General features: G+C 35.9%; 1 protein-coding gene across 2 annotated transcripts in view; it reads left to right on the top strand.

Moving 5' to 3' along the window:
• GRK4 (G protein-coupled receptor kinase 4) overlaps positions 1 to 23,829 on the top strand; it is a 34,932-nt gene extending 11,103 nt beyond the window's left edge. Inside the window, exons 3-16 of one of the 2 annotated variants that reach the window (XM_088540031.1) lie at positions 225 to 337; positions 4,230 to 4,307; positions 5,455 to 5,555; positions 6,911 to 7,003; positions 8,365 to 8,428; positions 9,188 to 9,328; positions 11,512 to 11,702; positions 16,690 to 16,727; positions 18,709 to 18,798; positions 19,322 to 19,530; positions 20,373 to 20,510; positions 21,095 to 21,232; positions 22,235 to 22,357; positions 23,563 to 23,829. In XM_088540031.1, the coding sequence (XP_088396157.1) occupies positions 225 to 337; positions 4,230 to 4,307; positions 5,455 to 5,555; positions 6,911 to 7,003; positions 8,365 to 8,428; positions 9,188 to 9,328; positions 11,512 to 11,702; positions 16,690 to 16,727; positions 18,709 to 18,798; positions 19,322 to 19,530; positions 20,373 to 20,510; positions 21,095 to 21,232; positions 22,235 to 22,357; positions 23,563 to 23,616 (1,571 nt within the window). In that variant the 3' untranslated portion in view covers positions 23,617 to 23,829. Of the gene's footprint in view, positions 1 to 224; positions 338 to 4,229; positions 4,308 to 5,454; positions 5,556 to 6,910; positions 7,004 to 8,364; positions 8,429 to 9,187; positions 9,329 to 11,511; positions 11,703 to 16,689; positions 16,728 to 18,708; positions 18,799 to 19,321; positions 19,531 to 20,372; positions 20,519 to 21,094; positions 21,233 to 22,234; positions 22,358 to 23,562 lie in introns of those variants that run through there. The other variant, XR_015914405.1, reaches the window with a different exon arrangement.
• Positions 23,830 to 24,153: the final 324 nt, after the last annotated feature.

Below are 24,153 nucleotides of genomic sequence, written 5' to 3'. Positions count from 1 at the left end.
TAATAAATGTGATAAGATATAAGAGGCGACTGTGGTTGAAAGTCCTTTGTCGTTCTTTGTGATCACTGCATCCATTGTTTATGTCATTATTAAATATGTTAACATGAAGTCTTGATGTTCTGCCTGATGTTTTCTGACCCTTTCTCAAATGGGAGTAATATAAGTAATAAAAATAATTAAAAATAAATAATAAAAATATTTATTTCTTCTGATCTCTTACTCAGAAAAAGATTATAACCAACTTTGTGACAAACAGCCTATAGGAAGACTTCTCTTCAGGCAGTTCTGTGATTCCAGACCAGACTTGAAAAGGTGCATTGAATTCCTGGATGCAGTGGTAAGCAGTGAGAAATTGGGAAGTGTGAATATCAGGAGGCAATAGTTTTCTAGGAAGTTAGAAAAAAAATCATTTTATAAAATACATTCGTAGATGAAAATACAGTGAAATTGACTCTTCGCCAGCTATAAAGCTGTAACATTTTCATGAGTGTCAACAAACTCTGACTCTGTTAATTAAAGGAATATGTTTAGTGTTTACTATAAAATCTCTGCCATCTTGGTGTGGTCAAAACTACAGAAATGGTCCTGATGGGAATGAAAATGAATTTTGGAAAGACCAGGCTGTGTTTGACTTTGAGCCTAATAAGATGTATGTGCAGTGAGTGTTAGTTATGATGTGAACACAGACTTGAAAATGTTGCAACTTGCAAGGAAGCCCTAGGCTAGACAGAATGTGCTAATTAAAAAAAACACAATGGAGATGGAAAATTTAAAGAACCTCCTGGGGAAAGGAGAGAAACCAGATTCCAGAGGACAAGGGAAAAGGAAGTGTTTGTCTTCATATGTTTACATCTTGGTATCTCACTCATTTCTTTTTTAAATTGCATAGGAGGGGGAAGCATGCGCACAGCTATGTTTCGTAAAAATCCAAAGGCAAAACTTTACCGGGAAGGGAGAGGCAGTGAGAGGAAGAGGGCGGATATGGCAGATGGGTGAAATTTTTCCTTACTTAACAGAATGGTAGCTTGGAGCTTTTTCCTCCATCCTTTTCTTTCACAACTCATCAAAGAGTATATAGTTTTAGGCTGAGATTGCTGCCAAAAGAACATTTTTCCCTGTCCCACCCACTCTCATTATTATTTATGAGCAAGAAACAAATGATCAGAGAATGCAAGTAGGATAGTATGTCTGTTTACATGCTTATGTAAAGCCTCAGAATGCAAAATGGCCCTGAAAGGTGCAGGATACAATACTGATTTATTGCTCTGTCCTTCCCCCTCACCTTCCCTCTGCAAGAGGATAAACAGAGACATTTGATCAGGTAAAAAGGAATTGTTCTGTGTGAAATAAACATCAGTGTTGCCTGCTGTTGGTGTGTTGTTGCCTTGTGTTTGGGTTTTTTTTTTTTTTTTCCAATCTTTAGAATCAAGAACAGCACTTTGTTGAAATACATGTCTCATCTTCAGAGATTCATCACTGCATAGAATGAAAAAGAATTTTAGCAGCAGTGAGCTGCTGTTGTCAATGAATCTTTGTGCAGTTAGGCTTGGGTTTTTTTTTTTTTTTTTTTTTTTTTTTTTTTTGACTCTCAAGAGCTGTTTCTACCATGAAATTCCAGAGGTCAGTTGGAGGCACAAAATGGACTTAATGAAAATCCAAATAGATAAGCTAAATATCTCGGGTTGAATATACACCCAAGTGTTTAAGCAGCACACAGTGAAGAGACCACTGACAAATCTGGATGTACCCTTCATGGTCACAACTCTTGCATGCATGTTCAATCCTTAAAAGTTTAAATAAGGAAGATGGACTCTTAGCACAAAGGGAGAAAATCTTAGGCATAACTGTAAGGCATGTGTCTCTGCTCTGCAGATGTCCTTTTTCCGATGGAATTGTCTCTAGTTAAGCATTAAGAATTTAAGAATAAAACAGTTGTTTTACACTAACTGCATATTTTTAATTGTTTTGAAATACACAACCTACATTGTTATGTGGTTTGCAACAAATTTTTTCATAGTTGTGATAGTTGATCTCGGGGCAATTTCACAATTTACTTTTTAAATCCTGCTTTTGAGAAATTGTGATTAAAAAGTATACTTGGAAATCATGAAAAAAAAAAAAAAAGCAGTCTCTTAAGAGCTAACATATTCTCTAATCTGAGTCTCTCCTGATCTGCAGGCTTGCATGCTCTCATGATGAAGGAAGTGAGTTATAATACCTAGCATGCGTCTCAGATGATCTGCTTTTCTCTTCCTCATCAGCAAGCCTGTTGTGTTTTATTTTTTGTTTGTTTGTGAGGGACCATTCATGATATTCATATAAAGGGGAAGGTTGTGGGTTTCCTTATTTTTGATTATTGGTCAGATTTTTTAAAATTAATTTTAGGCTTAATGTTTCTGTGAATAAACTTTCTGACATAAAATTCCTATATGGAGTCATAAGAACTTGTCTTAATTTAAAGTGTTCTGGTTCACCTGTTGAACCAGCACGATTATTTCAGAAGGGCAAACTGACGCGTACAGGGCAGTATAATGCTACACTGTCTTCATAATTTGAGTACAAAGTCTCATAAGCTTTAATTCTTGAGGAGATGTGGCCTTGCAGTCTGCATAGTCAGCTTGTGGCTTACAGAAAAAGAGTTATGAAATACTTGAATACAAGGGTCAGAAATTTAAAGGGAAGAGTTAATTTAGTCCAACTATCTACTGACTCATTTCAGTAGATGGGGAGAAGGTTACTCAAGAATGAAAGAGAATGGGTGGCAACTCAAACTTCTTTCTTAAATTTCATGAGTAATAGAAATTAGTTGACAAAAACGACACTTAAACTTCATTTTAAATTGCAATATCTGCTTAAAACAGAATGCCAAACTTAAGTTAGTGACTGCTTTGGCGTAGTCAAAACACTTACAGATAATGGCATTGCTGAGGTCGATCTGTGTTCTGGCCTGCTGAGATTGCACACAAGGTGCTGATGAATTCCTCACTATTGGACTGATTGCTTTCAATTACTGATGGATTTCAGTGTTGCTTTGAAGTGGTTGATACCATAATATTTCACCAGAAGTTGGTGTAGATGAGTTAGTAGTGAGAGAGTGTATGTTAGCTGGTAAGTCATAGAAATGAAACTCTGGAATTCTGTGTTTCCTGTTCTTGGAGTGTTTTTAGTTGTGTAGTTTTCTTTATATAACTTCTACTGATTAGAACAGTCAAGTGGAGCTTCTATTGAGGTTCTTACTTTTTTTTTTTTTTTTTTTTTTTGGTCCCAAGATGCCAAAATGTTGTTTTATATCAAATAGTCCTCTATTCTGGAGGTCTGCCCTATATTCTCTGTTCCTAGATGCATGCATGTACGTTTTGAGATACAAAATGAAAGTTTTGGTTGACTTGGCCCAGCTTAAGAAACTAATAAAGATTGCTGTTTGAGATTGGTCTTTTCTAGTTCATCCTTCCCCCAGATTCTATGTTTTCCTGTAAAAGTCAAGACTTCTGAAATCTGCATCTGGAGTGTTCCTTAAAATTGTTATGGGTAACCAGTCCTTGGAGTTTTTTAATTCAATTTGCCTGTTGTTTTTTTTGTTTGTTTTGTTTTTTTTTCCAAGTATTTACCTCTGGAGCTCTGTCAAGCTTCCCAATATACTTTATTTCACAGTAGTTTCTGTGTTGTATAATTGTCATAAATCACTACGTCAAAAACTTCACAAAACGTTGTAATTAATCAGTTTTGTTTTCCTCAAAGAATGAAGTAGGAAAATTGAGATATCAATTTTCAATCAACATGGCCTTGTAGGAAATAGTAATAATTAAAGAATGAGAATACAATAATCTTCATGGTTTTATGCCACATGTACCAAGGTGACAGTAAAGAAAAAAACAATCTGTATCATTCTGCCCTACAAAGCTACATAAATATTCCACTGTAATTTTTATGTCTACTTTAATCTCTAAGATGTAGCTTCTACAACTGAAACTATTCAAATTGCTAGGATCAATGCATTTGCTGAAAGTTAAATTCCATGTGCCTTTTTTTTTTAGACTGCTTTTCATTTTGTAGCCTAAAAATTTTTATAGATTTAAGACAATGACAACATTTAGTTCTTTTTCTCTTAGGAGTATCTTGGTATTTGTTGTTAAAATATGCCTATCATCACATTAAAGAATGTGTTAAAATGCCAAATAACACTGTATAAACTACTAAATGACACTTATTTTTCAACTTCATCCCCCTAGGCAGAATATGAGGTATCTTCAGATGAAAAGCGTATAGACTGTGGCCTGAAAGTTTTAGAAACCTACTTCACTAATGGGGTAAATATATTGTAAGATATTTTGTCAAATTTGGTGTAAATGTCAGATAAGAAGAGACCTAAAGAATAAGTGGTTGCATCACCTTTAGTAAATGGACTTTCAAAGCTTTAGTTCTATTTTTGACTTTCTGGAAACATTTCCTGCCTTCTAAAATTTTGAAACTGACAGCTTTGGCAGAAACATTGCTTGCTCTCTGATTTGCAAATTAATAGTATGACAACTTATTCACTTTTTTAAATTAAAAGTACTGGTCGAAAGTAAAAAGCTATCATTTTGCATCTAAAGAAGCTCAATAACAAAGGAACTCAGTGTTTTGCAGTCTCTGTACCTAAGAATGAGGAATTCCTGAAAGTCAGACTGGGGTTTTTTGTTTACTCCTATGTGGCCTTGATGACTTAGCTGTAAATTTAACATTGCTACAGGCGTTCACAAAATGAACTGGTGTTTTGTTCTGGATCGTGTTGTTTTTCTGCCTTTTCCATGGAGGTCAATAATATCTGCTCTTTTGGCATATATTAGATCACCCTGATTGATTTTTAAGAATCTGTTCTTTGGCATCTGATAGCAGTTCGCGTGTGTGTAGGATTACACACTCTCTATGCATCAGTATCCTCAGTTTCTCTTACTCTTGTCAAATTCATAAAGCTTTACTTCAAATGAATACCTTCCAGATGCCATAAAAGGAGATATGCTCTAAGTTGATTACATCTCCGCTGATACTTTCTTTGGGACTCCCAAAGGTAAAATGCAGTTTTGGTGAAGAGCAGATTTCTTTGAACTGGTTGGAAACAGTTTTCCCAAATGCGTTCCCCCGCCCCTGCACACGCACACACTTCCTTCCCTTTCTGCCAAGCCAAAGAGATACTTGTGTTTGTGGTGGCAGGCCTATTGAAGGCAGAAGAGTCTAGTTGTTGCCAAATTTATTCCCTAAAATACTGTAGATGAAATGCAATAATTTTCAATGCAGTTCTTTGTAATGGGGAGCAAACATAAGTTTTGCCTAAATCTGTCTTTTCTAGTGTTCTCCTTTACTTAGATAAATCTTTTTCTTTTCCCATATTAGCAGATTTTATTTTACTTTAAAAGACTCAGCAAAATTCTTTTTTTTTTTTTTTTTTTTTCCTTTTTTCCTCTTCATTATAAAAAGTCTGCAGCGCACTTGCCAGAAATACCTCAGGAAACAGTAAATGAATGTAAAGCAAGACTGGAGAAGAACCCATGTAAAGATCTTTTTATGGACTGTACCAGGTATGTTAACAATGAATGATACTAAAATACTGCTGGAGAGCTTCATGTGAGTCTGAGACAAATGAAAGTATGTTATTGCAAGCAACAGTGTTTGGTCTTTGACTTGATAGCTAAGAAACTAGGAAAGATTAGATTCCCTTGAAGTTTAAATGCCTGACTTCTGCAGAGGTGTGTGTGGTGGGTTTTTTTTTTTTTTTATGCTAAGATGTGTAATCGTTAAAGAATAAAATAATACTATTGCATAATCATACTATTGTCCAAAAATGGTTTATCTGTTATCAGATAATTTAAAATAGTATTTCTCTTTACCTTTGGGTGGTGAATGCTCTTTCCTGATGATGGTGCTTGGAAAATATGAAAGTGAAAAATGAAGTTATAAATGAATATGAATATGAAAATATGAAGTTATAAATGGAAGCCTGAAAATAGAAATGTTATAAACCTTGTCTCTTGAAACTGGGTGGCACACAGCCCAACAGTTATATTGTTAGGATGGATGATTAAAGGATTGTTTGATTAAAGAATTGTTTGAAAGAGTTAACAAAGTAGCACAACTTGATTTTGCTCTGAAGTCGTGTAGTGATATTTCACACAGCTGCAGCAGGGAAGGCTTTCTTGGAGGGACTGTGCATGTTTACTAGTGTTCCAAGTCTTTCTAGAGCTTTTATGTTCCTGATATGACTGGTTCTTCAAGGCATGCTCGATCATGTTCATCTGTAGGTTTGCAGCTTGTCTTCTCACTGCTTGGGTCATCTCCCAGGCAACACAAAGTACAACAACCTGAGACTAGAAGATCAAAAGGAACACGTGAAAGTGTCAAATAAAAGTTATCTTAAATGGGTATTCTGTCTTGTAGATCATTCCCTTCCCTCTGTCCAGTAAATGTCTGAATACCTTTTGAGTGATGATGTTTTCTCAATTTCTTTTTCACCTCCCTGTTCAGCTTACGGGGAATGATAAAGATACATGGCACTCAGATTTGAATGTGCCAGGACCAGGAAGTACTCTCAGATGATTCTGCTAGATGGGTTTGAAGACAGTTAATGAGAAAATATATTTATATTCTCATTATATATATATTATCCATACTATATATATATATACACACTTATATATATATGTGTGTGTCAATCCTCTAGTCACTATAATAAGTCGGAGTAGCTTGTCATTCACAGGTGTTTTTACAGGAATACCTCTATGTGACAGCCTATCACCTTGAGATACCTAAGTTGAAACCACTGGGTAGCAGAGTTATAATGTTCTGCCTACTGCTTTGCTGATGTTTGATTTAAAAATGCTGATAGCATCTACTTTATCAGAATGTCTGTATATGATTTTTATTTTCATATCCCTAGAGTTGTCCATGAATACCTAAGCAGAAGACCTTTTGAAGCTTACCAAGAAAGTGTGTATTTTTCCCGTTTTTTACAGTGGAAATGGCTGGAAAAGTAAGTTCATTTATAAGGTTTATATTTTGTTTTGTGGACAACTGTGCTTGTTGTGCTATAAGCGCTGTAGTGCCCCAATGAATGACACTTTCTGATCTTAAAGACATGGTGTAAAGGATGATATTGACAGAATAGCTAGAGCTAATACTCTGGCTGAAGGAATTCTGGCTGAATTCCTGTTACAGTAACCATTACTGTCCAGGAGTCCTTTAGGTAGTAAATTTGTGCGGGTTTTTGTTTTTATTTTAAATGCACATTTATTATAATACCCATATGTTTCGCTGTCAAGTATGTAGTGGGATATCAGGCCTTTTGGAATTTCCATCAGCATTTGGTTTCAAACATGGTCTAATTAGTGAGCAGGGAGCAGGTTAATGGGTTTCGTAACCCATTATGTGATTGGGAAACTAATCAGTTTTTCAGGGTGGCTGAGACAAAGATTCCCATAATTGAAAGTCAGCAAGAGCTTTATATCAGCATCTGTTTGGGGGCTTCTAAACCAACATGGAACCAATGTCCAAACTTTTTCAGAAGTCTGAAGTTGATAACAAGATATTTCTTCAGTATTTCTTGGTATCATACAACATAAAGGTGTTTGAATGTTAGTTTTATGGTAAATTCCTATTACGCAGTGCCTTTGCTTGACTGAATTGGGAGAAAAAAACAGGAAGAGAACAAAGGATGTAACTCAAATCAACTTCTTTACTAAATTAACCTAGTAAAAGTTCCATTCATGTCCATTAACACTGAACGCTCTTTAAGGAAACATAATTCTGCAGTCATGTGCATAGAATGGCTGGGAATCTCTGTCAGGTACATCAGTACCTGACCAGTTTGGTCAATCAGCTCTGAACTGCTCTTGTGCACTACCACATTCTTTCTTTTTTTTTTTAAGCCAAGCAAAATCAGAAATTGTTTACCTTTCAAACACTGCATTGTAAGCAGTATCTGATTAAAAAGCAGCCTAAGTGTCAGCATAGCACAGCTGAGGGAAGCAACTAGAAGTGGTAACCTGAGCATCCCTACACTACATCATTTAGAGCCTTACTGCTCTAATCTTTAAACAACCTGGGACCTAATTGGTGTGTGTGTTTGGGTGTTTTCTTTTCTTTGTTTTTTTAATGATCACATGAGGGAACGAGTGTTTCCATTTGTTCTGCCTTTTATTTGACCTCTTTCAATTTGTTGTAATGGTCAATGCAATATTTGTTCAGATGCCATATGCTGTTCAGAACAGGAAAGTAAAGATCAAGATGCAGTTTGGGGTGGGAGGGAATTACAGACTTCTGTAATTCCTGTTACAGTAACTGTGTTTGTTTGTTTGTTTGTTTGTTTTTGTTTTTTTTCTTTTGGTTAATCAGGCAACCGGTAACCAAACACACATTTAGGCATTACCGAGTGCTAGGAAAAGGTGGATTTGGAGAGGTGAGTACTGAGCCATCTTTGTATGAGACAATCATTATATGTTAATACAAGAAAAAAGACGATTTTTATCCTTTGGTTCTGTTAAAGATCTACTTTTTTGCCATATCAACTGGAAAAATGTCATCAGTTCAAACCATTTTCTCCTTATATGCTAGTCTCAATACTGGAAGTATTGAAGAAAGATGGAGAAACTTAGACTGAACACAACAACAATTACATAGCATTCTGCTGAGATTTGTTATTTGCCTATGAGAATGTATTTTTATTTTTACTTAATATGTAGAATATTCACGAACTTGATATGAAAATCTTTGATTTATTTCATTGTGCTTATGGTTCACTGTTTATTTAAACAAACTATTTTAATTGCATGCCTGTACTGAAGCTGTATAGAGGTTAAAACATTGTTATCATTATCCAACTTCATTATAATGTGGATGTTTGTCCTCTGCCTTGTTTGTTTAGACATACACACTGCAGATATTTCACCAGTGCAAGGTACACAGTTTTACTAAAACCATTCAACCCTAGCAAAAATGGGTTTCCTCCTGTGTAATCGTTTTTTCTATTTTAGCTTTTGTGGCCCTCTTAAGTTGTTTTGGGTTGAATGCTGTGTATTGGTTCTTCTAGACTCATTTTTTTCTGAGAGCATTTAAGAGTTTGAAGAAGGGAAAAAAAAAAAGGAAAATAAGATTTTATCTTCTTTTTTTTTTTTTTTTAAAAAAAAAAAAAGCCTCTGACACGCCTTTCCTTTTCTAGGTGTGTGCCTGTCAAGTGCGGGCAACAGGAAAAATGTATGCTTGTAAAAAGCTAGAAAAAAAGAGAATAAAGAAGAGGAAAGGAGAATCAATGGCTTTAAATGAAAAAAGAATTCTAGAAAAAGTGAATAGTAGGTTTGTAGTAAGTATCTCCTCCTGATCTTGTTTGGTGAAGTTCGTTCCCCATCGTTTGCTTCATTTCAGTTTCTTCCAGGAGCTCATGGGCAAAAGACATTTTGTGGTTGGATTAAAAGAGTATGTGACTGCTAGGAGAAATGATGAAAGTAAAGAATAGTATATCCTGTATGCGAATTCAAACAGCTCTTAGCAGAGGGTTTTTACGTCCTCTGTTGAATTGGTTCTAGCCCGACAGTTTTTATTTCTTTCTTTTAACCAAATTGTTAGATTCTATTTCAGGATGCAGATACCGCTGAATCTTTTCATCTGTTTAAAGGTGGATAGATTATTCTACACTACTCAGACTCGAATAATAACTTGAATTCTACCCCAGCCTATGAATGAGTATGTTTGCTTAAGCTTAGTAAAGAGGGTATTCTATATATCTCATTCTATCCTGTTTTTTTTTTTCTTCCTCTTCTTCAGATTTTTCTTTATCTCTTCTTCTAGTCCCTTACTCTGTTTTCTCCTCTTACTTCCTACTCCACTTCAATGTACTTACTTTCTTACAGTAAACACTGATTTCGAACTTCATCTTTGAAAGAATTCATAAATGAACTTCTAAAGGACTGACTTCATGGGAGGTCTGCAATATAATTGCCATTAGAAGTTACTATCCTGAGTTTCTTTGACTTTTTCTAATATTAAGTCTTTTATCTCTTTAGGTATTTTGATATCATTCATTGCTGTAGTGCTTATGCATGTCAAGATAAACATGAAAAGTGACTACTGTTTCAATTTAGGTTAGTTACACTGCTTTGCTGTGAACTAGGCTTGAAAGAGGTATATTGGGTATGAAACAATTACCATATCTTTTAACAGAAATCCAACAGACTTAAAATTTTAGTCTTAACAGTTTTGTCTGATACTATCACATATTTTATACTCTGTTAATAACTCTAATTGCTAAGCAGCAAATGTAATAGCTTAGAAAGATCAAAGAGTATGTATACCATGTAGACATTATCTGGAGAAACGTTTATCTCCTGCACTGGATTGTTGTCGATTAAAAGTCAATTGTAAATGAATTTTTAAAATTTTTCTGAATGGTAACAGAAAACCTAAAGTATATGGTTGGGAGGTTATTAGAGGCTAGTTTAAAAACTAAAATTGTTTAAACTTTATGTATTTAAAAAAAAAAAAAGTACAAAAGCTTCAGAATGTTGCCGGCTAAAAAGAAGAATGAAATACCTGTTGTCCACATGCATTAATATATTAAGCAGACATAAATAATATTTTTATACAAGTATGCTACTGCTCTTTTTTCATGAGGCTTGAATTTCTTTCCAGAAATTACTAGCTGTTGAGAGATATGAGATACTCATAAGTGGAAGTTCAGTTCTTAGTAATATTCTTTTAACTTACATAAGTACTATAATAATTCAGCAACCTTTAATTCACTATAACTTCACAGTGGTGTACATAAGTCTTTTCCTTAGCTGTTCAGTCTTCTATCAATGCAACAGAAGATCTAGATCTAAGATCTGCAGTAAAACTGGTCTGGAAGCGCATAGATTATTTTTCACATGTGGCACAACTGAATTCATTAATAGCTGGACGAATCAATATAAAACCCAACTGGTTTGAATCACTAAATGGGAAACCTTGCTGAAAGTAACTGTTTGTTTATTTGTTATGGCATTTATACTTCTGAAGGAAAAGCTTGGCATTATTAATGAGTTATGGCCTCTATGTTCTTATGCTGCATTTAAATACATCTGCTAAGTCATAAGAAAAAATCATGGTGGTTTGGTTCTTACTTAAGAAATGGAAGTTAAGTGTGTGTTTAAATCCCATTGCTTTCAGTACAAGTTAGACTGTTCAGGTAATTTTTAAGATTCTAGTATATATTCAACAATATAACTTCTTAAATTAAAAATGATTTTATAATTTAGTCAACATGTTAAATTTTGTATTTTAATCTACTGTAGTAAAAATATTTTGCTTTGAGCTCACAATTCTCCTTTGGAAGGCAAGTAATTCAAAGCAAAGTCTCAGTGCACAGCAGTGATTCTTCACTGGCTTTATAAGAAAGTTAATATATTGTTGTACTGGATAAGGAACTGTGAATTGTACTGTGGTTTGAGTGTTGCATTTTATTTGGTGTGTGAGTGAAAAGTGGCTATCTTTCCCCCTGCCCCTTTTTAGGTTAGTTTGTCCTACACCTATGAGACAAAAGATGCCCTGTGTTTAGTATTAACCATAATGAATGGAGGAGATCTGAAGTTTCACATATATAACATGGGGAATCCCGGATTTGATGAAGAAAGGGCTATTTTCTATGCTGCGGAGTTGTGCTGTGGTCTGGAGGATTTGCAAAGGGAAAGAATTGTTTACAGGTGGGTACTATCTGCTGTAACATGCTTTAAAATTTCCATGTCTTTTCAACCTATTAAGTGTGAATTATCTTCTATTTAATATAAATAGAGTTATCTGATAGACTTGGTTTTAAAATGCACAAAGCCTTTCAGTATTCCTCTTCCTGACATCTCTTTTGGAAACACTGCTTTTACTTATCTTAGAGTTAATTTAGGTGTAGATACTTCCTTTATTTTAAAATGTTATTGAGATGATTCAAAGTTTGTTTGAGAAGCAATAGAAAAATATGATTTACAAAGCAAACTAATTAGCAAACAAATGAACACATAGGATTCCACTCCTTTCTGTCTGAAGAAGTTCACAGAAGGCTATGGACATCCCTTGCTGCATTGCTTGTTACTCTTAGGAGAGTAAAATCTTTCTGGTAATCCTTATTGCTCTCTATTGTTGTTATATATTATTTTTGGTCATACACTATTTACAATATTAAATATTAAAATGATAAAACAAACTTAGTGGTAGATCAGGAATGCTGTCTCTCTGTATTTATGGTACAAAGTACTACTCATCAATTATAGTTAAAGTAGATGTCAAATAACATTTTGCATAACTTTAATGAGGCTTAGCCCTCTATATTGGTGAGGGGAAAAGGCACAGATACACACATTAATCTCGCAGAAAGTCACGGACATGGACTAGACATCTCTAGCTTATCTAAAAAAAATCATCCTATTAATAATCACATGGACTCGTCCTCTTTTCTAATACCTTCCTTTTCTGACGCCACCTATTCTAATTCTTATATTACTTATATTGTAAGTTGTTTCACTTTGGCCCAAGTGAAAGCAAAAGTGATTGCAGTAAATAGCCTTTGTGTTTAAACACAGCTTGCATCCTACAAGACATTCAAACATATGTATTGAATCCTAGCAGTTTCTATCCAGAATTCCACAGTCTGGAGTAGTGTTGGTATCTTCTGGGGTGTCACTTTGTATTGTCTAATTTACGTGGTCTTCTCTATTAGGATTTTTTTAATAGGTCTCCAGCTTCTGGGTGATCTTAAACAAGTAGTGTTAGGAGCAAGCAAAACAATAAGTAGTTTCACAGGTAACTCTGAATAAATGGCATCTTAATGAAATAAATGGAAATTATAGTTTCTGTTCATAATGAAATGAAGGAGTGAGAGAGACAGTTACATATACTAATAATCAAATAATTTGTGTGCTTAGGGAGGAAAGGCTTGAATTTAATTGTAATACCCGAAGGAATTACATCAATATTTAAATAGTACCAAAGAAGACTTACTAGGACGGCTTAATATGTAAATAGATGAAAAATTGAAAAATGAGACTTGTAATCATAGTGGCAGGTCATCTATACTTGAGGAATAAAACTAGAATATGTTTGGATAATTTCGTCCTCACTTTTGACCTTGCTCTCTTTTTAATATAGAATAAGCAACTCTTTGCAAAGCAATCTTCTACTGTCTCTTGCTTTGGTGAGACTGTTTTTCTGTGAGATTTGTTTTTTCCATACGCATGTTTTCTGTATAACACCTTTCGTAATGTACTTGTCAAACTGTAGAGTTCTACTATCAGGAAGCCTAAGCGAGTCGTTATAGGAGTCTTTGGAATATCATTAATAAGTTATATGTTACACGGTCCAAATTCTATTTTAAGTACCTTAATGCATTTAATGCAGGTGTACCTAGCGAGCAATGGAGTGCATATGTGAGCCAGAAAACTTGGGAAATTGGCCATAATCCTTTTATGCATACTAACATAGTTATGGTAATCTGAGGTCATTAATGCTGGTGGTTGTCTGAGGGGGAGAAATCTGAAGTACCTTTCCTGCTACTGGAGAGTTTTGTTTTTGTGTGTTTTTTTTGTTGTTGTTGTTGTTTTGTTTTCCCTAACTACAGTAAGTAAGATTTATTTTTCATTCCTTTTGTATTTTTCTTCTTCACAGAATGTTTGTCTCCTGTTGCTGTCAGCTTGAACACACTTAGTTCTTGCAGACTCACAGAATTTCTGAAATTGAAACTGGTTCTTGTTGCCATTGCTCAAGAATTGTTTGAATTCTCTCTACTCAAATGACTTTGCGTATAGGAAGCCATTATAAATTTCCCTAATGAAACATGTTTTGTGACTATCCATGTATGTATTCAAAGCATAAGCATATTCTAAGGGCAGTGGAGGAAGGGGCTCTGGGGTCTCCTGCAGCAGAAGCCCTCAGTGCAGAGGGTAGCGGGAGCTAGAGGTTCTGGAAGGGCAGTGCGAGTCAGTCGTGTTAATGGATATATTTAGGACATGGAAACAAGTCGCTCAAAGAGGAAAAGCTAGGCCTAGTTTTCCTCACCTTTAACTCCAGCTTTTATCATGCGTTCCAAGTGTCAGTGTTCCTGCTATTTCGAGGAGGCCATAGGAGCGTGGCGGTCATTTTGAGCATGGGACTTGAGGCAAGGTGGCTGTGCAGGGTCGGGCACGGAGCTGGGCCGAGAGCCCCGTGCTGCCGCTGTGGGCAAAGAGCTGGTTCACGTGGCCAGAGCACCCTGTGAAACGATCCGTAGTTTTGCCACATGCCACTGGCAGCTGCATGCACAGGCAGCCAGGAGCGGAGAATGGTGGAGCTGTCCATCCATCTATTGCATCCTGAGTCTGCTCACCCGTAGAGCAAAAGCAGGATTTGGATGGGAGGGACAGAGCAGGGAACAGATGCCTGGCTTCAGAAAACGTCTCTTAATGCCAAAGCTTTTCTACTGGAATTCAGAGGCTTGACTTCTGAAGGAAGATGACATTTTTCAGTTAAGCTATTTGAAGAGGTAGTCTCCAATAAATGTGTAAACCGCAGTAATACTTTTGGTTAATCCAAAAGCTGTTGCTTATTGCAGAACTTTTTATCCAGAAGCTTTCTGTGTAGAATAGCTGGTGTAAGCTATACGGAAAAAATGAATGAAACACACAGTGCGTTTATTTTATATTAATTTTAAATAAAGTATATATATATTTAAATTACTTATTTTAATGTATATATTTAAATCTATTTATTTTAATAAGCTCTTAGTTTTGTGCCCTCTGTAATCCCTTCCTGTTTTCTCCTTCAAGAAGGAAAACCAAATCACCCTGGCTAGGACTAGGTTAGTAGCTGTAGTTTGTTACCTGTTGCCGACTTGCAGAGCCCAGGGCTGGAGTGCATGTGTCCCAGAAGGAATTCTGCCTCTGGCCACGGCTTGGTGGCAGGTGGGGAGAAGGCCAAATCACCATCCGAAAGTTCAGCTAGAGCCAGACTCTTGCCTGTTCCCAAAGCTGACATCTTGCGAACCACTAGGCCTCAAAACTCATTACATTCAACAGCTGGAATTTTGGCTACAATGTCTTTAACAGACAGATTATGACAGATTGTTGATTGCCTAAAATCTTACCAGAATGGAATTTAGCTTCCGTTAAGGAGCAGTTATTGCTATAAAGTGTCATGCTAGGTTTCAGTCAGTTATGTTGGAGTTGGCAGTCTGCCTTTATTTTTTTTAATTTTTTTAATTTTTATTTTTTACTTGATTTAACCTGAGTATATAAATTTCTGCCTAAGCTTTCAGTAAATTGAGTTAAATTTTCTTAACTTTCTCTTGGACGCTTTTTTGATTTTAATTTCTCTTGTCTTTCATGATATTGTAATCTTACATCTAAACTTAAGCAAATAATAATATGCATACTTTTTAGCCTCTAAAAGTATTTGGAAGAAAGCATTTTGTTGACTTCTTTGTACAGTTAATCTCATGAAGAAATAAAACTTCCACATGCTTACTCATAGTACAATATATGGATTTATCAATTATCAGTTGTGGGGAGGCAAACATACACATGCATATGTTTGTGAACAAAAAATCTGTATGTATTGGTAATAATGGTATGTATTGAAAATATGTATATATTTCCTTCCCATTGTTAATGTGTAAACCCTAGAGTCATTCTTCCTAAAACTGCTGCTTCTGCTACTTAGTGTTTTATGCTTTTATATGAATTATTTTTAAATGTAAATATGCTCAAATACTGCTTTTTAAAATGTATATTATTATATGTAGAAGTCTTCTACATATGAAATATGCATTGCTTAGGAAATATAATGTAAATAAGGCAGAGAGATGAGAAAAGTATGGTTTGTCTGACCTCGTTATAAATGGTAGAAAAATCTTAGAGATTGTAATCGCAGCCCATACACTGTAATGCATGTCACAGTTTCCTAAAACATATAAAAAAAATTATTCATTGTATGTTCTGAATAAAGTCTGAGGGTAAATCCTAGAAGTGACTTCTGAAGAACTTCTTGGTCAGCTTCAGTGGGTACCCAAATTACCGTAGTGAGAGGAATTCTGATCCTGTCCTAACATATTTGTTCTTTTTTTGTTTCATTTTTTCTTAAAAATAATCTCAAATATTTTTAATTTACAAAATTCAGCACTGCAGTATTGAATTTTGACTGTTTCCTGAGTCTTGCTAGTTTTTAATAAAAAAAGAATATTCCACCCAAGACCGAAAGCAGGAAAATTCTAGATGTTCTTAACCAAAAGTTGACTGCAAATAATTCTAACCGGAAACAATGGCTTAATAACCATTAGAAGGTGAATGTTCAAGGCGAGGGCTAGGTTTAAATAAATGATACCTCAGCATGCAGGAGGTCATCATTAAACCGCAGCAAGTGCTGACTGGCGTGGACTTTCACGTCCTCTCTCTGCGCGTGTAGGACACGTGTGGGCATAAGCTGGCTGTTCTTCCCATCAAATTTCTACGTTGTGTAGAGGAGGTTTATTATCTGTGGAATACGAATTGCCATCCTAAATATAATGGAAAGAGGATAGAGAGTTGGGAAAATTACATTTGGAGAGTTTCATGGATCAACTGTAGATTGATTCTCGATTTTACAAATGCTGCACCTCTTATTGATGGAAGATGGATGATGGCTGGTAATTTGGCCTTGGGATAATGGGCTTTTTTGGTTCTGTTTTATTTGTAGAGACTTGAAACCTGAAAATATACTCCTTGATGACTGTGGTAGGTAAACTTTTATTTTATTGCAAATACTAACATTTTAGTGTATTTGAATTAGGAAAGGGGAAAATCTCTTGCTTCTTCTCAAAGAGAGTAGTAGAAAACATTTTTGAGGGAAGGGGGAGAGGAGGGAACAGGAAAGATGAAAGACGGAAAAAGAGGTACTGAGGGGGTTGATTTCCTTCTTTAAAAAGGCTCCTTCCTTCCCCCTTCTACTGCGCCCCTGATTTAACATGACTAAAACTTCTATGTAACTTGCTAGATATTAAATGCAATCTTTATTTTCCCAATAATGTCTCAAAAAATGTTGAGGGCTTTTTTTGAGGAAGAAATGTAGGCTTACACAATTGCACTAGAATGCCTTCTTCCTGCCAGGGACATTCTGATCTTGTTCCAGAGAGCAGAGGGGGCTAATTGGAAAATCACTTCAGGAGCTCAGATCCTGCACTTGAGAGGGGTTCATCAGATGTCAGAGAATAGAAGAGCATCCAAATGCATTTAATGCATTTGGCACTCGAGTATTTAGTTATTTCCAAACAGCATACAGAGTGGCACGTAGCTTTATCTTATCTCTCCCTGCTTCCCAGCCCTATGGTTCTGCAATTCCTATGAAGTAGGAATCAATATACTGTTACCCGGCAGCATCTTGCAAAGCCTTCTGAAATAAAGAGGCAGTATGTGCTAAGAACAGTCCAGCAGTGGAACAGGCTACCCACCACCATAGCTGTGCAGTCTCCATCCTTCAATGCTTTCTAGACCTAAAAGGAGGAGAGAGAGAAAAAAAAAACAAAAAAACAAAAAACCAACTCCTAAGCACTTTGGGTTGATCTCATAGCTGACCCTGCTTGATCAGGAGGTTTGACTGAGCCCTCCTGAGGTCCCTCCCAGCCTAAACTATTCTGTGACTCATGAGGATTCTGTCAACACCGGTATCCCTGTCCTCATACTCATTATGAGAAGTATGCATTTTTCCCCTGAGTCTTGTTGCTAGAGCTGATTGGTAGGTTTTCAGTTTTAAAATCCAGTAGTAGGTTTACGTATTTTTGCATTAGACTCATATAAGATTAAATTACTGCTTTAAATTCTTTTGAGTCTGTTGAGCAATAAGCTGTATCTGTGTATGGCAATATAAGTGTTGGTGGGAAGCTATAGCGCCTGTTGTCATTGCTCTTCATGGGTTCTTCCTGTGTCACCATTAATGTTCACACTGAACCAATTCACACACAAGTTCACACTGAGTCTTCTACCAGACTGCTCCTGCATTACAGGAGCTACTGAAAACGTGTGTGTAATAGGAGAAGTAGTCAAGCTGGGAAGTTACCACTTAGAAAGTGAAATAAAAGTTGAGGTTATCTACCTCAGTGGTTCATGAGAAGCAAAAATCCTAATATGGAACTGATAGCTCACAAATAAATAAATCTAAATAGGTTCTTTTTGAGAGGCTTGGGGATAACAGTTCTAACTTGCATTCATCATTATTAGAGGTTCTGCAAAAAAGAGACTTGGAACAGACTCCAGTTTCCTCCTGTGAGGAATACATGGAATAACTGCTGATGTTCTTTTAGGATCTCAGAAAGCTGAATGTTTGGGTTTAGAGGAATACAGAATGAAAAAAAAAAACCACAACTACCTGGTGCTTAAATACAGAACTTGAAATGAGCAGTCGTAATTCCTATTCGACCTAGAATCACAGCCTATGGCATAGCTAGGAATAGAATGTTTGAGAGTGAATCTTTCTGTGACCTTCAGAAAATCAGTTGATAGATCTGTGCTTATCTTCCCTTCCTTCTTTAAAACAAACAAAAAACATGGGGGAAGTACTGTTAAATCTCTCCTTTCTAGTTAAGTTAATTTAGTCTTCTGTAGTGTCTGAAAGTTTTAATGCATTGGGTTATTTTTGATGAGGCATGCTAGAGAAATTATTTAAAAAGTGATGATGTTTTATTATTTTCTGACTATCTATAATTTGTTTTAACATAAATAGGACATATCAGAATTTCAGATCTTGGATTAGCTGTGCAGATTCCAGAAGGAGAAACGGTCCGAGGGCGGGTCGGGACTGTTGGTTACATGGGTATGTAAAATATCTTTATTTGGGTTTCACCAGCAAACTGCTATGAATGTGTGAATGGCTTCTGCAAAGAACTCTGTTGGATCTGGATTAGTTGTTAGACCTTCCGTGTGAAGAAAAGTTGTGCTATGTGCTGATAGCTGTGATTTGACAACATTCTGTTTAAACTCTAAATTAACTTTGGAAAAGTTCACTTTAGTTAGAAATTTAAGAAAGCACTTAATTTCTGTTGGAATTCAGGGAAACTTGGTGTCACAGATAAGCAGCATATTTCGTATGATGCTGACGCTTGGATTTTTCTTGATACTTTGGAAAAGTTCCATTCTCAGTTTGTAAGCAATATGGATCTTGAACCCTGAAGAACTTCATTGCTTCTGCTGTACTACTATAGTACATGGCACTGTAGAAATTAGCACTTCCACAGGATACAAAATCTTTGCACAGTGCCAAAAGAGTATGTGGGAATTTTTCAACATTAATCAATTGAAAATAAATCATCATGGGATTTTTGTTTGTTTGTTTTTAGCTCCAGAAGTGCTCAAAAATGAGAAGTATACCTTCAGCCCTGATTGGTGGGGTCTTGGGTGCTTGATTTATGAAATGATTGAAGGACAGTCTCCATTCAGGAAGCATAAGGAAAGGGTCAAACGGGATGAAATTGACCGGAGAGTAAAGGAAGACCAGGAAACATATTCAGACAAGTTCTCAGAGGAGGCAAAATCCATCTGCAGGATGGTGGGTGAAGAGCCGTAGAGGTTTGAAAATTAAATTTCTAGTCCTTTCTAAGAGCTGAACTGTTTTATTTTAACATCTTCTGTTGAAAAAGCTGGGGCGATGTAGAGTAAGAGTTCTTAAATGTTTCCCTATTTCAGATGGGAATTTGTGAGAAGCCATTAATTGTTCAGTTATGTTAACAAACTTGGGGAATCTAGACCTTTTTTCAAGTTGAAGAAAGGCTGTATATTTTCTCATGTGAAAAATGCCGTGTTTTACATGCAATAATGATTTGTACCACACAGGATCATAACACAATAGAACTCAACTTTGATACTGCATAAAGAGACAGGGCAGAGTAGTCTAATAGTTCTCTTGTCTTAAAGACTGTACAAGACAGCAGCTTGTTATAGGTAACACACCTCTACCAAAAGGGTATATTTTTTATTATTATTTTATGAAAAATATGTAGATTATTTAAGCCCATCAAAATAAACATAAATCTGTATTTCACGAAAACAAAGTTTAATATACTGCAAAATCTGTTCAGTCTGGCATTTAAAATGTTCTCACATATCTTTGGATATAATCTTTAATTCCTGTATAAGTAATGGTCTGCTGCTCAGGGGGGATATTTCTCCCCTGACTCATACCAGGTTTTTGTTTGTGTGGATACTGAAAATCCTTATGCTCCCAGACTGTTATAGTTTGGATTTTCAGTTCATTTTGATAGCATGATAAAATTAATCTTACAAAAGGCCAAGTAACAACATAAACTTTTTTATATTGAAAGAGTCTGTATATAGATTTATCTTTTTGGACTGTGGGATGGTATCATAGCCTTTTTATTCTCATCTTTGCAGTTACTTGCCAAAAATCCAGGGGATAGGCTGGGTTGCACTGAAGGTGGAGCTGCTATTGTAAAACAACATCCTATTTTCAAGAACATTAACTTCAAGAGGCTGGAAGCTAACATGTTAGAACCTCCGTTCTTGCCAGATGTAAGTAGGTGAGACAGATTTGATTAGTATCTACAATGGCGTGAACTGTAAGAATGTTGTATTAGTAATCTCAGGAACTCCAGAGAAACCTTAGAAGATAGCTAACTGGCAGCAGAATGCCATGTAAGCCCATGAAGGCTAGGTGATTTGTGCCCTTTTGTCTGAGAAAGCCCAAGAAAAACAGTTCGCAGTAGTGATATTGCTTTATAGGGCATTTTAGGTGTTTTCTTAGCCTTTAGAACTCTACTTCCCCAGCTCAGATGCTGATGAAAATTAGCCTTGAACACGTCGCTGTGGAGTTGAAAGAAGGATGACGAAGGACAAATGAAATTGGACATCCACTAAGATGTCTGGAGAGTAAACTTTATGCTTTTTCTACATCTGCAGGATGCTTTTAATTTCTCAGGTGCCTTACCACAAGGTACTTTAAGCTTTTGCATTAATGCTCTGTACAATCGTTTAATTTAGTGATCAGCAAGCAATGTGAAATATAAAATTGCAGAAATCTTGCCCATCTGGATGAATGCTCATCTGTGGGTTTGCAGGGTGGGGACTTAATGAAGCCATCTTGTATTGTACTGCAGCCACGTGCGGTGTATTGTAAAGATGTGCTGGACATAGAACAGTTCTCAACAGTAAAAGGAGTGAACCTGGATACTACAGATGATGACTTCTACTCCAAATTTGTTACGGGTTGTGTCTCAATCCCTTGGCAAAATGAGGTATTGTGTATTTCAAACGTTATTCATTTTTTTGCACAACAATAAGAGTTAATGAGGGATATAATTACAGTGTTCTCTTTCTCAGAAAGACACCTGAAGAAGTTTCTGCTTTAGATGTCTATGCCAAGGAACTTGAGAGGAGAAAAAGAAAAAAAAAAAAAAAAAAAAAAGCCAAGGAAGGGAACAAAACTATTAACAGCTAGCTAAAAAATAGGACTACCCTGAAAATGCACAAAATGGAATGTGGCAGCCTCATACAGATGCATTCTGTATGCCGTATGACCGTATTTTCCTTGTGTCATGATACTGAGTATTGTTGTTCATAGGAGGTGGATAAATGCAAAAGCCAATAGCTAGCTGCTGCTTTAGTGTTTAATCCTGGGGTACTAACAGAATATCTGCATGGTATGTAGTACAGAACTGAAGATTCACCTTTTCTAAGATTACCAGACTATTCTCTTCAACATCGGTTAAATCAAACTCTGTCTTAAGACTTTTTCATGTGAATAATGAATGAGCAATCTAGGATTCTGCATAGATAATCATTCTTCTTGCTCAATGTCATGTTTATTAATAAAGTTCAGTCCAGTTTATAAATAACCATATTCATATTTATTATATGAGATCGTTCTGAAATCAACAGAATATGAGAGGAGAATCTAATATTTATCAGGGCACATACTAAATTCAATTCTGGTTCTAAAAAGCTTCTGCTTATTGCACCATGAGCTGTAGAAATGCCTTACTAAAGCGAAGGGCCATCTTAGTGCTTGTTTTCATGATAGTGCTCTTCATTTTTTTGGATGTGCATGAGAAGGTTTAGTACAAACTTTCAGCCTTCCTCAGTGTAGGTCTGTGAGGGGTATAGTTTGAGAAGCATAAAGATGTAACATATATATTTGTAAGTTGTTAGGAGTACCCAGACGGAGTGAATGGATGATAAATGGAACGTATCTGAGGGGCTTGTGTTTTCCTTCATTTGTATTTTGTATCTTTTCACAGATGATTGAAACAGGATGCTTTGAAGATATCAATGCATATGAAACTGATGGTACTGTGTCACCAGACAGAGAGAGGTCTCCTAAACCCAAGAGAGGCTTCTTTCACAGACTTTTCAGTGGGGAGGTAAGGATACTTCTCTTCCAAGAAAATTACCCATAAAAGTTTAACACCAATTTTAACATTTAAAAAAATTATCATGGGGAGGAAAGTTGTTTTCTGATTACTGAAACGAATGGCATCTGCTTTATTCTGCCTTTGCCTTTTCAGAAACTGCCAGTTCCTACATTTGCAGGAGTCTGTAGCCCACCTGTACATTCCCATAGTCACTTTTTCCTTACTCAGCATTCTGTCTTGCTTTTCTATCACCTAGTTGTTATCTGGAGGGAAAGACATAGGGTTTTTTTGTTAATGCACAGCCTTCTCATACGTGCATAGCTTGTATTTCTTGATAAACATTTAGAGGTCTAAGAACTGAATGCAAAAAAAAAAAAAAGAGGAGGAGGGAAAAAAAAAAAAGCTATCTAAAAGGCATGAGAGACAGCATACTTAGAGACAATGAGAAATATGCTGTTCATTAGGGTTCTTCTTTTTTGTTCCAGCTGAGATGTCATACACAGTTGTTCTTGCTCTATATGCCTGCACTTAGTGGAATTATCTTGAGATGCATAATTATATTCCAGTAAATAAATTACTTTTCTTTAGAAGTAGAAATGTAATTATTTAAAATTGCTAGGAGTATATCCTTAAGTAGCCAAGCAGAGCCATGTATTAAAATTGCATGATGGTAATTTTTGTTATCAGCTGGTAGTCCCTCCATGAAAAATGTTATGTTGCTAATGGAATGAATAACAATACTGCCATTTTTAGTTTGCCTTTCTGATTTCACTTTTTCCCATTTACAGAAATGGAATAGGTACTAATAACGTGCACAGCTACGGTTAAAACTGTCTTATTGTAGTCCCGTCATGCTGTATCATCAGAGTTTGGTCCAATACTGTTCTGAGATGCAGCGTTTTTTTATTCAGAAAATGTCTTTTAAAAGTTTAATATGGCTGAAGAGCCCTCAGTTGCTTTTGAAATATTAAGATTGCAGTTAATTGCCCTATGAAGTCATTAGAACCTAGTAAGAACCTAAGGTTAAACAGAGTTTTAGGGAGTTGAGGTTTGAGTTGTGGTTTCCTTTGATATTCCTAAAGCATTTAGTTGGCATGGATCAAAAAGTACTGGAAAGGAGCCAAAACCCCAAACACCTCCCTGTCCCACAAAACACCTAGACCAATGAAAGTGCCAGTTCTGCAGCTAAATTGTCACTTTGTCTTCTCTTGCAGGTCTGTTTTAAATCTGATTGCAGTGATGATGACCAGGAGTCCTCCAGACTTTAAAACATTTTACTTCATCAGAAAGGATGAGCGAACTTTGAATGTTTTATATCTCTGTAGCAAAGTGTATTATATATATTTTTTATCTGAGTTTAAGGATTTTTGTACATTTGTACTTCATTTGTTTTAAGATGTATATTTTCACTAAAGCTTAACTGTACAAAAAGCAATGAGTGCCATTTGAGTGAATGTGTGTTTCTGTACGCATTTGTATCTTGTGTTCTATTTTTTTTTTTTACTGCCTTTTTCCTAGTTAAATGAAACTAGATATTCTTAAAAGGATTTTAAAGCACAGAGAAAACTGTGGCATCTGTATCACCTGACTTTATATGTTCCTGGTAAGTCTCTTCACAAGAACTGTTTCTTGTTTGTTAGGATCTTTATTTGCAGTGTTCTTAACAGCAGAATTGCCGGACTGATGAATTTCATAACAGTACTGCTGTGGTGCCAGATAATAGTAGAAGTATCTACTATCTCTCATATTAGTAAGCAGGGAGCGGGGGAGGGAAAAGGAATTAAATGCACTGTGACCTGTTATTG

Source organism: Tinamus guttatus, unplaced genomic scaffold, assembly GCF_059628265.1.
Source record: "Tinamus guttatus ecotype Peru unplaced genomic scaffold, ASM5962826v1 Tinamus_guttatus_pri_ptg000052l, whole genome shotgun sequence".
Classification (NCBI taxonomy): domain Eukaryota; kingdom Metazoa; phylum Chordata; class Aves; order Tinamiformes; family Tinamidae; genus Tinamus; species Tinamus guttatus.
Note: the sequence above shows the minus strand (reverse complement) of the source record. Positions and strands in the feature narration are given on the sequence as shown.